General features: G+C 39.1%; 1 protein-coding gene across 1 annotated transcript in view; it reads right to left on the bottom strand.

Moving 5' to 3' along the window:
- Positions 1-15,622, bottom strand: part of WDPCP (WD repeat containing planar cell polarity effector) — a 249,435-nt gene that overhangs the window by 127,298 nt on the left and 106,515 nt on the right. The window contains exons 9-11 of the mRNA XM_018555708.1: positions 15,339-15,530; positions 10,906-11,506; positions 2,449-2,637 (exon numbers count right to left, since the gene is read on the bottom strand). Coding sequence (XP_018411210.1) covers positions 2,449-2,637; positions 10,906-11,506; positions 15,339-15,530 — 982 coding nt within the window. The remainder of the gene's footprint in view (positions 1-2,448; positions 2,638-10,905; positions 11,507-15,338; positions 15,531-15,622) is intronic.

Here is a 15,622-nt window from a genome sequence, read left to right as displayed (position 1 = left end):
TGTGGCTATCCAAATTTGACCAAACCCTTGCATACATTCTTATTATGCTTCTATGGAACTTGTTCCAAAGCAGTTAAAGGACAACAGGTAATCCCCGATGGGCTGAAGCTAGCCATACATGTTACAATCTGATCGTACAATCTACTGACCTATACGATCTAGTTTTAGATGTAGTTTTAGATAAAACACAAGTTTTGTGGAATGTTCATTTCTCATGCATTAAGGTGTGCTTCCAGCCCATTTAAAGTGAATGGGCTGCCTTGAAGCCGCTTGCGTAAGTGCATGTGCATTTAACGGACAGTGTTAGTGGGCCCTATGGCTTTGTTAACATGGGTTGATCTGGGATTCCTGCAACAGGAATCCATAGGTGTCCCTGTTCACATGTGGCTGCAGTACCCATTCAAGTTAATGACAGGGTGACAGCGGCTACAGCTGTAAGCAGCAGTCTGCATGTAATTGTATATAATAAGGTGACTGTCGCTGGATGCAGGATGCATCCAGCTACAATCTTCTATTCCAAACCACATGAAATTGTACCATGTGCAAATACATGCAAACTGCTGCTTTCAGACGTGGCCACTGTCACCCTGTCATTAACTTGAATCGGTACAGCGGCCGCATCTGGTTGGGCCACCTGGGAATCCGGCCTCAGGAATCGATAGGTTCCTGCTGCAGAAATCCCAGATCGACCTGTTTGAATGGGAACTTACAGGTACCCACAAAAGTTGAAAAGCGAATCTCCAGTACAGTAGGTCTGCATGTGATTTGCATTTACCTGCATGTATCAGGCTCATAGTGATGTTAGAAAATCAAATGAGTGTAACAAAGGTCAGTAAACTCTACAGTGACAGTAGGTGTCTGTGCAAACTTCATTGTGATAAAAGTGCCGGCATATAACAAGCAGCCTTTACCAACATTCAAGCAGGTAGGTGTAAAAACGTTTAATGTCACATAGAGATCCATGATGTTTGTGATGGCATCCATTGAATGCTGGGTTTTGTTTTTTATTTCACAGCTTTCAGTAGCCTAACAATCTCTCATTTTGGTATAAACTCCTATGCAGAAACAAATTTTCTGTCTTTATGTATAAACACTGTAATGCACTTTTAATTCCCGAGTTATTTTTGCTGGTGTGCCAATAAAGGGCACTGTGGGTAGTGGAGTTAATGTAGTGACCTGTAAACACATTCAGATGTTATTATCACTTTAATATCCTCATTGCTGGTACAGGTTATTATTAAGTAATTAACTAAGGGTCTCTGATAAAGAAAGGCAGCCTTATAGATAACGGCAGTCATTTGCTCCAATCTGACTCTGTACTTTTCATTAACACTAATTAGAGATAATTAAACTGTGTTTTTTTTTCAATCCCGTTAAGTGGTAAATTGCAAGCAACCCATACAGCAAATTAAATAGAATCTACAGCTGATGTCAAAAGTGGCATAATGTTTCAGTGTAAAAGTGAAAAAGTCCAGTGTTTCACAAAACCCAGGACAGAAATGGGTTGATCAGAACAGCGCCGTACACAAAAAGCACTCAGTGACACATTGCCACTCAAGCACTCAATTGAACACAGGCCGTAGCATTAGTCACTGCAGAACTTATCGTCCTGAATGCTTTTCCAAGCAGGTTTCTCTATTCAGGAGAGAGCTGCTTTACAGAGGGATGAAGAAATAATTTTCTGCTCTTAGTTGTGTCCAGCAAACTGAAGCCCAACATTTTGAATATGTATCCTTGCACCTTTCTCACCTTACCCAGTGGTGAACTAAGAGTCAGAGAAGCCCAGAGGGTCGGCCACAGCGTCCCAAGTCCCTAAGAGCTCTTAGCAAACTGTGGCTCTGTCTGCTCTGTCTGGCATCCCGTCGAGCTCCTGGCAACCAGTGATATCAGTGAGTTGAGCATGACCGGACAGAGAGCCGCTGACAGACATTGCTCTCACACAGCCGCATGTCCCACTGCATCCGTCAACGCCCCCTTTCCCCCAAAGCACTATCAGTAGCAACCCTAAGCTCCCTACCACTGCCCCCCACCCGCTCTATGGCCTCAGGCTGGGGTTAGAGTAGGGACAGAACTGGCCCAGAGAATCATTGTATGAATACAGTCAAGAGAAGAAACAAGGTAGAACTGTTAGTAAACTCTGTAACTGCTGTTCCCAATCTTAAAAAAAAAAAAAATGGAGTTACGGGACCTGAATGCATGGAGGGGTCACAAGCAATAAGGGGTGTCTATGCTAACTGAAAGACCTTCAAAGACATTTTTTTTTTTAAATCGAAAATATTTTGATTTTAGATGTATTATAGACACAGTTTAAAAACTGTGATTACTTAAGTAACCTAGTCCTACCTATGCAAGCAGAAAACATATATATATTAGTAGTACAAACACAGAAAAAGTACAAGGAATTTGGATTAAAAGTTGTAATATACGACTTAAAGGGATAAATGTTACCTTCTTTTTCTGGAGTGAGTTTCTGTTTTAGCAGATGGTTCATTATAGCACTCATACATGTGTAGCACTGCTGACCAGCAGTATTCCAGTTCATACAGCTCAGTATAGATATGGCCTCGTCTACTTCACCAAAACGGAGGTACTGTGAAACCAGCTCCACTGGGCCCAGCTGTCCTTTTGATACAGCACCTTTTAAAGTAAAACAAAACCAATGTTAACAATATGGTGCTTAGTACTTAAAGAAGAACTCCATACATATCTTTAAAATGACAACAAAGGCCCCTTTAGAAATATTTAGTAATGGCAATCTACAACCAGACACTGCTAGATAATTTCAGTAGGGCTGTTACTGATTAAAATTTTTGTGTTCGATTCATCGAAAAATGTTTTAATCGATTAATTTCGATTAATTATAACGCACATACAGATCAAACTACATTGGCCTATACACATACAGCACAGCAATGAAGTAATAAAATGAAATAAGATCACACTAATCCAGCACGTTATTAATCTCACGTGCCCCACTCAATATGGCCGCCGCTTGAGTGGGGCAACTCAGAATAATAGCGTGCTGGATTAGTGTGATCCTAGTTCATTTTATTACTTCATTGCTGTGCTGTATGTGTATAGGCCAATGCCATGGCTGGCTTTTGTGCAGAAAGTTTCAAAAAAATGTTAATCTATCAAAAATGTTTGAATCGATCAAAAAGATTAATGATTAATCGAGAAATTAATTATTAATTTGCACAGCCCTAAATTTCAGGCTTTTTATTCTTTGCATACCTTTTCTTTTCCTCCCTATTCTTCTCACAGGGGCCATTTTCATTAAGGGCAGATTAATCCATCTCCCTTAATTCCTGGAATTGTGGCACATGTGATAGTGCACATCATCTCAATTTTGTGAGATTTTGCACTTTACAGATGGGATTTCACAGCAATACACTGTGATGTAACCTTCCCAGGATGCATCTTCTGTTAGGCCCGGATTACATCACTAATGCCTAAGAGGACCAGGAAGTGGATAAACAGTAATTGTAAATTGAAGCAAAATGTGTTTGTTTATCTAAGAAATGTAAAAAAAAATTTTTATATCAGAATGCTGATTTGCTTTTTAGTGAAAGTGGTAAGGGTCAACTTTAAGATTAAAAAAGGCATTACTTATTAGGCATTACATGGCAAATTTGATCCAAACCATGGATTTAAATGACTTACATCTTCCAAAATTGTTTATCTTTCAGTACAATTTTAAAAACGTACATATGTATAGTTAGCTTTTCAACCAGATCTAAGATACCCAATACAAGTTATGTCTCCTGCACGCCTTATGCTTTTGGTTGTTAGGTCATGTGGGTCCTCAAAAACATAACATGCACATATACTAAACTACTAACAAGTGACCAGGTCTAGGCGGGCAATTCTGGTTCAAACGCCTTCAAGCTAATCCAGAGTTTAGCCACAGTGATGAGCAGACTGCCAGGAAATCCATATCTGGAAGGATAAAGCTGGTCTGTTCATTAAGGTGAGAAAGAATCCTTACCAAACAAACCAAAATTCAAATTCTAAAACTGTATCCAAAGACAAGCTAAGAAAATGATACTTTCTGATACCAAACCTGCCAACAGTTAAAATTACTTTCTTTAGCTATAACGTTTTATCCAAACAGCTTGGCCCCGTGACTCATAGTCTATGTATAACTCCAGGGGAAAAAAGTCATAAATAATTTAGAAACCTGTCAGTGCAATCTAGGAGTCAGCAGGCAATTTTAAGGTGTCACTAAATATGTCCTTTTACTGACTTCAAGGCTACCTGGCTCCTGGGTTTGTCCAATCCTGTATAGATCACACAAAATGTTCTGGTCCTAAAGATCAGTATGCTCTGTCTGCAACTTTTGCCAGTTTTAGCCCCACAGGAGAAGGGCAGAGCTCTTCCCTTTAAGATCCTAGGGAACTCTAAAACCTGTCAGCTGTCAAACTCTGCTCCGATTTCAACTGTCATATCGATAATGAAATCAAGTGTCTGATTGGTTAATATGGATAACACCACTATGTTCCCTTTTCTCCATTATAGGTCTTTCTAATGAACACAGGGACACGGTTACTGATCAGTGTTAGCAAGACATGTGGCGATATACCGTAAAACGAATGACAGTAGATGGCAGTTGAATTCATTCAAAAAGTAACAATTTGTTCCACATAAACTGGTTTCACAAATGACATCACATTTGTCTAATATCTAAAGCAGGGATTTTATTTGCAGTTTAGCTGTTCATGGTACTTGCTCTCATTGGCAAAGAACAGAACCACAAGGCTTGTAAAATAATAAGGAAAGGATTTATTATTTATCAGTCGATGCATCCCCAAAGTCAATTGATCTCATTAACAAGGACAGTCCAGTTAGAGAACTGCTAAACCTTATTAGAGTGACACAGAGGAGACAGTAACCAAAAATCAGTAACGATCCAATGAAACTGTTTTGTGACTTTAAATAATAAGGGGGGGGGAAACGCAATCTTCCCTGGTAAGAGAAATACTTTAACTAAATGCAAACATTGAATTTTAAAATATGGCAAATCTCAAATGGTTGAGGTGAAACATCTTTCCCCCTTTAGATGCTTGACCTCTCTTGATGGTATACTTCTTGGGAGAAAGAGGTGACAGGCAACTTGTAGCCTAATTGATTTAAGAACAGTGCCTTGGGAGGCAGTCCAATTAAATTTACAAGATAGCAATTAGTTGGAAGGCCTCTAAATCCCTGCACAGTGACTATTCTGGCCTGAATGAGAACACAAATGTACTGGAGATAGCAAGTCAAGGGCCTTTTTTTTTTATTAACCAAAGCTGCTGTGAGCAATGTCACGGGGGACAATGTAAACTGCACTATAAAGGTAGGGTAATTTACAGGACTTTTTAAGGCTCTGTAAACCTATTAGTTTAGTTTATAATTTACAAGTATAACAATAAATGTGATAATCTGTAAAACACAACGATGGTTCCTGGACTAGCTATGCAAGCTAACAGAGTTTTTTTTAATGTCAACAATTTCCCAATTGTTCACACTAATTTCTTGTGACTTCCTTTGCAAAAACTAAATAAATAAAATATACATTTTTAAAAAACAAAATACAATTTGGCATCAAATAGGGAGTAGGGAGCCTTGTTTTCTACTAACATGGTTTGTACAATGTATTTTTGTGAGTGCAGTTTAAAGAAATTGCTTTTAATTAAATAAATGTAATATGCAGCCAAAGGCTGGCACATTCTCATTCACCCTTTCTATGCAAATAGTTGTGGTGTACCTTAAATCACGTGACACACCCTGAAGATGCTAAATACAGGATAATGTCAGGTGGAAAAGATCAACAGAGGAATGGGGGCCAGTCTGGTGGGGAACTGTAAAGGAAAGAATTATGTGTACGGAGAAACAGAATAAACCTCAGTGGTGAGATTTGGAGGATAATCTCTAAAGTAAATTGTACATCCCATTACACTTATTATGTGGCCCTTTGGTCCCATCTGCCAGTAGACAGGGTTTTCCCTGCCTAGTCGCTTACTTGGTGAAGGAAAATATTTATTAGGTTGGCGTCTGCAAGTTAGTTTGTTTGATTTCTTTCTTTTACACTTCTCAGCTTTTCTGTGCTGTATGTTCTATTCACTCTTTATTCTTTACTCTCTGTATTATTTTATTGGTTTTGTTGAGAGGAATATCATGTCTCCTGTAGTTTGCAGTCTCTGACCATCTCCTCAAATATGTCCACAGTATCTGTTTATTTACTGTAGCATGTCCAAAGTCCCTGGGCATCTACTCCAATAGGTCTACAGTCTCTGCAGTATAGATCATACAGTCCCCAGCTACCAGGAGTATTTTGGGAGTAATTTGAGTATTTCATGAGATAACAGAGAGTCTTTACATCATCATGTTTGCAACAACAGGGCAAAAGATGGCAGACATTTGGTGTCTGATAGAGGAGTGACTTACAGTAATTCCTATTGCACAATCACGATACATGTGGTACCCAGCAAAAAATCCTCCTACAACAGCATTTTCAACAATGGGCTGCTACTTTAAAAAAAGTATTCTTCTAGCATTTGGACACAGGTATGTGGACAGAGCACAGACATGCGCCAAATGTCCTTGCAAACCTAGTTAGTGCCATATATATGTATCAGTGACATCATCACTGTGCTGCACATAAGCTATGCAGACCGCAGAGCTGTGGTAAGGCCCCAGCTGGTCTATCCACTACAGGCTACCTGCAGATAATTCCAGGGGGTAGGCGAGAGTAGCAGATACAAGACCAGTCACCCTGTAAAAGGAGAGAAAGCCCAACAGTGACTAGTCTTTTTTACAGGAAGCTCCTGCACAGAGGGAAAGTTGAATGCTGAGTTACCACACAGATTTGGAAGAAATACAAAAAATAAACCAAGGTTCAGAGCCAGGACTGCACAAATCCTGGTTGCCAATTCACCAGTGTTATGAAAAAAAATGAGGCCAGGCAACCAGGATTTTGAGTATTTTCTATGCAGTTTCATTGACTGCAGTTCAGTTAACAGCCATAAGATGGCATAGTATAGAAAAGGGATTTCCTAATTTACTGCATTTCCTCTGACCATCTTGTGTAGCATGCCTTAAGTCTCTGGGGGGAATAACGGATACCAGACCCATCACTCTGTACAAGCAGAGAGAGCAGCAGTGACTGGTCCTTATTACAGGAAGCTCCCACACAGACAGAAAGTTTCATGCTGGGTTACTGCACACATCTGGAAGAAACACAAAAAGTAAAACATAAGATTCAGTTCCGACAGCCACCACTAGACTGCACCTAATAGAAATAGGATTTGTTCAATCACTGACCACTCCCAAAGATGTGGATCTGTACTGCAGAGTGCCGCCGGCCCAGCTACTGTGTGCACATATTGAACTGTGCAATGGATAAAAGATAAATGGGATGGGGTAGAGTTGTGCCCCCAGGTGGAATTGTTTGTACACGGTTGTTTGAAGTACCATGGTGGTGTGGGTTGGAGCCTGGAGGCTGCTGTGTATATGTATTCTTATTGATTGTATCCTCGCTGTCTGCCTAGTGGCAACTCCCTTTTTCGGAATAAGCAAGGATTTCTATATATTGTTGTGTATTTGCATTACGAGATATACGTAAATACAGTATATCAGTAAATAAGATTGGGAAATAATAAAACGCTATGGCGATTTGCTGTTGTTTGCTGGCTCCTGACTTTTTCAGCTGGCTACTAGATCTTTACGAGAATTGTCCAGACCTGAATGAAACAATATTTGCCTATCTCAATGTTCAGCTTTAAAATGAACAATCACTTCAGTCCAAGAGTAATGCACAAGGCAGGGGATCCCGCTATTCAGAATCTACCTGTTCAGCAACCACTCCGTCATTTTAGTGGATCCCTGAACAATGCCCTCTGCCACCCCACTCATCATTCCCTGACACCCTCCATTAGGCTTCCCTATAGGACAAAGGGTTTTTCCATTTTTTCACAAAGTATTAGGCACCTCCTTCACACTTCGTACTCAGACCAAGCTAATAACTTTTATGTTGTGAATGTGTTTTTGTATCTTTTTCCTTACTGAGTGTACCTTACCATTTAAGAATTAAAATTTGTTAAAAAGCAGAGTGCCAGGCTAGCGAGCAAAGTGTGAGGGAGAGAGAGAGAGAGGATGAGTGTTCTGGGAATTACAGAGTGAATGACATTTCCGTTTGTTCTACAATAAAGAGACGGTTGTGCCTCAGAATTTGGCTCTTTGACACTGGTCAATTTCATTGCCAATTAATAGTACATTAGGCCCTGTTCAGATGTCCAATTCCCTGTTGACTTAAGCACTTGTGAAATAACACAACACTGACAACCTGCGTAAGAAAACAGACTGAAATTTCAAAATGCTCTGGCATTTTCAGGAGCTCTTCATTATGTAATACATGACACTGTTGCCATAAAAATGCATTTTTAATTAAATGTAAAAAATACACTATAAATAAAATTGTGCTTTATTTTATCATGTACAAATTATGTTTTTAAAATAAAAGCCATGAAGACGGAATGGACGTAGGTTCACCATATATTTTGTTTTACTATATTAAGAAGAATCCATCACGGAAAATGTAATTATTCCTTCCTTGGCTTTGTGTTGGAAACATGAGTTGGGCAACACTGGGAATTCTGGTGGGAATATCTCAACAGAAGCTGCAGAAATTAGCCACCATGTGATTCATCTTGCTACCAAATATGTCAAACTCATATATTAGTTCTGGGTAAAGTTGTCCTCTCAATCAAATTCAGTTAGAAAGTAAGAAACTAAATTATATTTGATTCCTGCTTTGTGACTAGTGTATGCACAGATGTAAAGTATATTACTTTATTTATATTTGTAATATATGTGAAATGCTGCGTAAATTGTGATTAGTTTATTATAGATCAGTGTGCATTATATTGATCTCAACCTCATTTCAAATGCTCATGTACTCTAACCCTACATGGAGTTCACAAACTGCATAGCAGATTAGGAGTTAAATTGATGGTGCAAGCTTATTTTTATCCAAAATTTCCGACATTTAGGGAAACTGAAGATTGTCTTAAAGTGACACTAAACCCAAGATTTAAACCTGAAAAATGGAAATTAAGAACCTTAGCAATTAACGAAAATGTAGCCTATTAGCGTATCACTCAGTTGTAGATCCTCAAATCATTTCTGAATGGGTGCTGACACTGTCCTTACTTCTGAAGGGGGGCTGTTTTGGTTCCACATGGTCCCTGTGTGTGTTGTGAAGTAGCCACCACTCCAAGCTCACTCCTGTGATGGACTACAATCTCAATACAAATTAGTAAACTAAACATGAGATTGTAGTCCATCATTGGAGTGAGCTTGGTTTCAATACCACCATACCCAAAAGTACCAACCTTACACAGAGTACCATAAAAACCATCAAATGACAGATTACAGTTGTGGGTCCAATTACTGGCTGCTTAGATGGTAGCAAACCTCACAGTTCTGGTATAGATTTTATGGGAGAAACAAGATTGCTTTTGCGCTAACACATATTGCCAATCAGTACATGAATTTTGGTTTCAGTAATTACTAGGCTTCAGTAATTACTAGGGTAGGTTGGATCAAAATAAATTTGGTTCTGAGTAGTCTAAGTTAGGTTAAAGGAGAACTATGGGGTTAGGGCTTTTCCCCACAGTTCTCCGAAGGGTTACGGGAGGACACAAACAAGCGTCCTCTCGTTACCCAAAGCTTAGTATACCGCGAGCTGCAGCTCGCGGTATACTGAGACGCCGCAGCTCAAACGGATCCCGACAATTATGTCTGGATCCGCCCAGCTGCGTGAGTGACAGCTGGCTCTGCCTATCTAGAGGCAGAGCCAGCTGTACCCGCCCCCTCCCCCATCCGTTCCGCCAGTAGGCGCTGGAGGATCGGACAGGGGAGGGGAGAATCCAGTCACTCCCCTGTCACGGCTCTCTGCAGTAACAGGATCGAGAAGTAAGCGAGCACCGGTATGTGTTCGCTCACTTCCCAATCTACTGAGCCGACCTGTGACAGTTTCATTGTCACAGGTCGGCTCAGTTTATAAGGCGAGTGAATAGCACTCACCTCATAATTCTCCTTCAATTGCCAAAAAATGACCAGACTTGAAGAGTTAATCTACCTCACCTGAAAACCTTATACTAACTAACCCTTAACCTAAATATAACCTTAAATCTTACATTAACCTTAAACTATTACAGACTCTTAAACCTAATCCTTGCCTTAGCCCAAACAAGGCTCTAAACTTAGAATCAGCCTCAAAATGAAAAACAAAATATACTATGACACCAAAAACACCACTGACATATGCCACTGAAACTTAATTTGTTCATTGGTGCTTTTATATCAATAGTGACTTTCTCCTGCGTAGTGACCTCCTGACCTCCTCAATAACCAATAACATACAATTCAATGAGTTTTGAATAAGGAATTTAAACCATTTTTTATTGAATTCTACTTTGTGTTTGCCAATGAATGGCTGATTCTATTTCTGAAAGTTGCTTCAGATCTTTAATTCAAAGTAATCTGAAAATGTTACATGTAAGATTAAAGGACAACAAATTCTTTCTTAAGATTGCTTAGTAAATTACTGGGGTAAATGCTGATATCAAAAAAGGAGGAAACAACTCTATGTATTTTGCACTGAATGTACACAGAAAGGTTATTCCAGCAGATCCTTAAATAATTGGTCAATCCATAGATAGCTGGTCACAACGTTATGTAATTAGAAGCAGAATAAGTGTAAGCATAGATACCAGTGCACACAGCCTTACAGTTAGACCACCTTCATGTATCTTAGCGCCAGAGCATCAACTGGGTGGCACCCATATTTATTGCTAACACTGCATTTCAAAACACTGCTGATTATTTATAAGAATATATTATATTACTTATAAGATTACTTACCAAGCTTGAACTGAAGCACTCCAAATGGTCCTCCGTGAAATCTCAAGAAGAGAAGGTTATAGATGTCTGTACTATCACTTGTGTTATTGGGAACAGTCCACTTCATGTCCACCAGACTGCTGGACACTTCAAAATGTTTATTACATTGCAAAGTAGTTCTTGGGGAAAAGTCTTCAGCAAGAAGCTGGACCTTAACTGGTGACAATGCCATGTCAAAGATTTGAAGCTCACCTTGATTGTTGCTCACAACAAATATACATCCAGATGGATGCCATCTTATTAGAACAGGTAGGAGTTCAGCCTGGGCTAGAAGGGTCACTCTTCTATGTGCTTCATAGAGAATAACCGAGGAATCTTCACACCCAAGAACAAGCTTGTCTTCAGTCAGATTTCTGCCACAACTAATTACCCGAGAATTGAGGGGAATTTTAGTGACAGAGACACACTGGAGTCTGCTCCTGGAACATTCATAGGTGCAGCTATCAGCCATAGGTTCCCTCTCTGGTTTTGTGGACTGTTCCACTGTGTACACCTGGTAAGGCTGGGTCACACTAAAGCTGGCATCAAAAATATTTCCCTCGGTGCGAATGTAGCTCAAGACCTTAAGAATAACCAGACAGAAAACAATATAAATTAAATAATTAATATATAAAATTACAGAGTGGCCATCACAAAATGTTTATAAAGGGTACATTGCTCAAACAGAATGTATATATAAGCAATTTCTGTCAACAGCCAATTAACCAATTACTTTGATTTTAGATTGTGGGAGGAAAATGGGCACCCATAAGTAACACACCTGGAGAATAAAAAAACATCTAGCAGAAAGCATGTTTGGTAGGAATGGAGGCCTAAATCTCTACGTTACATAGTTATGCATTAAGGCAGTGTGTTGGTCCCTCAGTAAAAAGTCACATCAAAGGTTTAATTCATTTTAATAACCAACTAGCCACACAACCATGTTCTGATCTGGGGAGGAGGGCTAATTTTAAGTAGTAGTGCCACTTTCTGGCACACAAACAATCAGTATTCTCTGGGTTAAAAAATAACTATGGGGTAGCTGTTTTTCCCCATAGTTCTCTTAAGGGTCACGGGAGGACATATACTAGTGTCCTCCCATAACCCAAAGCTCAGTATATCGTGAGCTACAGCTCGCGATATACTGAGACCGCCGCAGCCGGGACGGATCCCGACAATGCTGTTAAGATCCACACAGCTGCGTGAATGACAGCTGGCTCTGCCTATCTAGAGGCAGAGCCAACTGTATCCGCCCCCTCATTTGTCTGTTCCTCCAGTCAGCTCTGGAGGATCAGAGCGGGGAGGAGGGGAATCCCTCTAGCGAGCTGTGACTGACAGTCACCGCTCTCTGCAGGGAGATGATCGAGAAGTGAGCAAATGACAGTAAGCGTTCGCTCACTTCCCGAACTATTGAGCCGATGTGTGACAGTTTCATTGTGACACGTCGGCTCGAACTATGAGGATGAGTGATTTTCACTCTCCTCATAGTTCTCCTTTAAGTATAGTCTGAATCTAGCATAGTTGACAATGCTCAGACTGGACAGAGTGGGCTTACTTTTTGGTTTTATGTTGTCCTAACAGCCTCGGATGTCTTGTAATGCTTATGACACAGATAGAGACGTGGACAGATGTGTTGGTACCCTTCCATGATAAAAGAAAAACCCACAATTTTCTCTGAAATTATTTGAAACTGACCAATGTAATTGGCATCCATATCAATTTCACATTTAATAAAATCAGACTTTGCTTTTGATTCAACAGGCTATTTTAAATAATAAAGCAAATTTAAAATGGCGTTGACAAAAATTATGCGACCCTTAATATGTGACCTTTCATTTTCTGTTGCACAATCTTTAGAGACAATAAGATTTCTGCACATGCCAAAAGGTAGTTTGGCCCAGCTGTCTCAGGTTTCAAGGGTGCCTTCTCCACAATGCATGTTTCCGCTTTTTCCATAGATGTTCAATAGTATTCAGATCAGGGCTCACCACTTCAGAGTAGTCCAATGTTTTGTTCTTCGGTTTAGCTGTGCAATTTGGATCAAAGTCGTGTTGGAGAACCCATGCCAGACACAGCCAAAACATAACTGAGCCTCCTCCATATTTCACAGTAAGTACAGTGTTCTTTTCCTTGAAAGCTTAATTTTTCAAAGTGTGAACATTAAGCTGATGACCAAAAAGCTCCAGTTTTGTCTCACCTGTAAAAAGCATGTTCTCAGAAGCATAGTGTTTTGTCAATATGCATTTCAGCAAAATTCAATGTAGCGTTTGTATGTTTTTCTTTCAACAGTAAAGTCTTCCTTTTGAGCTCATTGTTATTCAAAAAGTGATGGATTGATGAACATTTACTTTGGATTTCACCTTGAACTTCTTTGGAAGTTTTCCTTATCTCCTTTTCTACCATTTGCACTATCCTTCTGTTTAGTTTGGGGTCAATTGTTCTCTTGCGGACAATACCAGGGAGATTGGCTACACTTCCATGGACCTTAAACTTGTTAATAAGATTTGCAGCTGTATTCACAAGAACATTAATCTACTTCGTGATGGTCTCCTAGCCTTTGCCGTTGACATCCTGGTCTATAATTTTTTTTTCCAATCTCCTTAGACCACTCTCTCCTTTTGCTATCCTATCCACAAAGATACCAAATAGCAGAATGACTACTTTTCTCAATTTAAATACGCTGACTGACTACAAGATTGAATTAATGTGTGCTACTAATTACATAAAACAGCCAGTTTGAAATTTCAATTATTTATAGGCCACATTACTTTTCTAGGGGTGCCAAAAAATCTGTCCATGCCGAAATAGAATATTCTTGAAGAATAAACAATAATTTATCTTTTTTCAACTTTCTTTGCTTTACTCTATGACATACCAAAATAATGTAAGAATACATGTGAAAATTGCTTTTCATTTCATCAGTTTTGAGAAAGAAGGAAGCAGTGTTTCAATGAGTTGTGAGGGTACTAACACATTTATCCACGCCTGTACCTATCTAAAGCCCAGGGTTGCAGTGGTGGACCTTCTTATATTACACATCACTTGACCAGCAAACAGAGTTTCGGCGCTTATATCAGTTTGAAAAAGTAGGGTAAGTAAGGCACAGGCTTCCAGAAGAATCCCATACTATTGAACACAGAGTCTGTGTACATTAAAACATATACTTAGAACAGAAACAAAAATATGTATATAGCTAGGATACAACAACAAGATTACATTAGTACCAGAGTTACCCCATAAAAAAATGCACATAGTAAAAAAATCAGAAGTAGAATTCTCCACATCCTCATAGCAGAAAGGCAACCAGATGGACTAGAGGTCAACGGTCATAACCAAAGCTATAAAATAATATACATGCATTTTGGTGGCTTTTGATGTATTAAGACATTGAACAGTAATGTTGCAGCAAACATTGTAAAGAGAACAATAAATCATAGGAAAAGCTTTGAGATTTGTGAATGTAATGGATGAAACCCAGGCATAAGTTAAAGTGGAACTAAGCAATGATAAAAAACAGTATTGTGCTTTCCAATACTCCCTATAGTGTAACAGGATAATAATTTTGCAATAGTCTTAATCTAGTCATTACAACCTTTTAAATTCTTACCTCCAACAACACTGGGTAGGCAACAGTTTGGATGAAAAAAAACATCCTTTACATACACTTTAGTAATTTTTTCTAATGAAAATCCCTAATACAGGTGAAACTCGAATAATTAGAATATCGTGCAAAGTTCATTTATTTCACTAATGCAACTTAAAAGGTGAAACTAATATATGAGATAGACTCATTACATGCAAAGCAAGATAATTCAAGCCGTGATTTGTCATAATTGTGATGATTATGGCTTACAGCTCATGAAAACCCCAAGAACCCCAAATCCACAACCTCAAAAAAGTAGATTATTACATGCAATCAATAAAACAAGGATTGTACATAGAACAATATCGGACCTCTGAAAAGTACAAGCATGCATATGAACTCAGTACTTGGTTTGGGCCCCTTTTGCAGCAATTACTGCAATTACTTTTGCACGATATTCTAATTATTTGAGTTTCACCTGTATTAATTCTGTAAACAATAACCTAATCAAATATTTAATGCATTTAAGTAGAAAAGGCAAGCAAAAAAAAAAAGCTAGTTGAATAGCCAAAATATAATTCCAGATAGAATGTTGGTATTTTATTTATCATGCTAGACAACTCTATTGAATTTTATTTTGCTTTAGCAACTTAAAAATGTAATAAGCAGTAACGTGAACTGAGGAACAGCAAAGCTGCCAGAACTGGGAGGTAGAAAAAAAATACAACTCTGGGCTATGTATAATGTAAAGTTAAAAAAAGCAACAACAAAAAAGTACCCTAATGTACCCACTGTAAAAAGAAATTCATATGTCACCACATGGCTGTCTCACCTCCAGTCGGTTGTTGGCACAGCCTAGGAGGACCATGTTGGCTCTGTCTTTCTCGCTGGAAATCGGAGTCCAGGGCCAGACATCATCTTCGGGTACTGGCCACCAGCAAATTGCTAGATCCTGTACACAGTTAAGTGCAAGATGACGGCTTAGGTGACGTCCCTTTGGTCCTGGTATGTCAATACATGAAATCTATTGAAAAAAATAATTCTCCCTGTGCACAGACAGCTGATAAGATTTATCGCAAAATCAACGGGTATTTTTTTCACTAATACAACAGATAT

This window comes from Nanorana parkeri, unplaced genomic scaffold, assembly GCF_000935625.1.
Source record: "Nanorana parkeri isolate BGI_ZX_2015 unplaced genomic scaffold, ASM93562v1 scaffold11, whole genome shotgun sequence".
Classification (NCBI taxonomy): domain Eukaryota; kingdom Metazoa; phylum Chordata; class Amphibia; order Anura; family Dicroglossidae; genus Nanorana; species Nanorana parkeri.
This window is presented reverse-complemented; position numbering and strand designations above follow the sequence as displayed.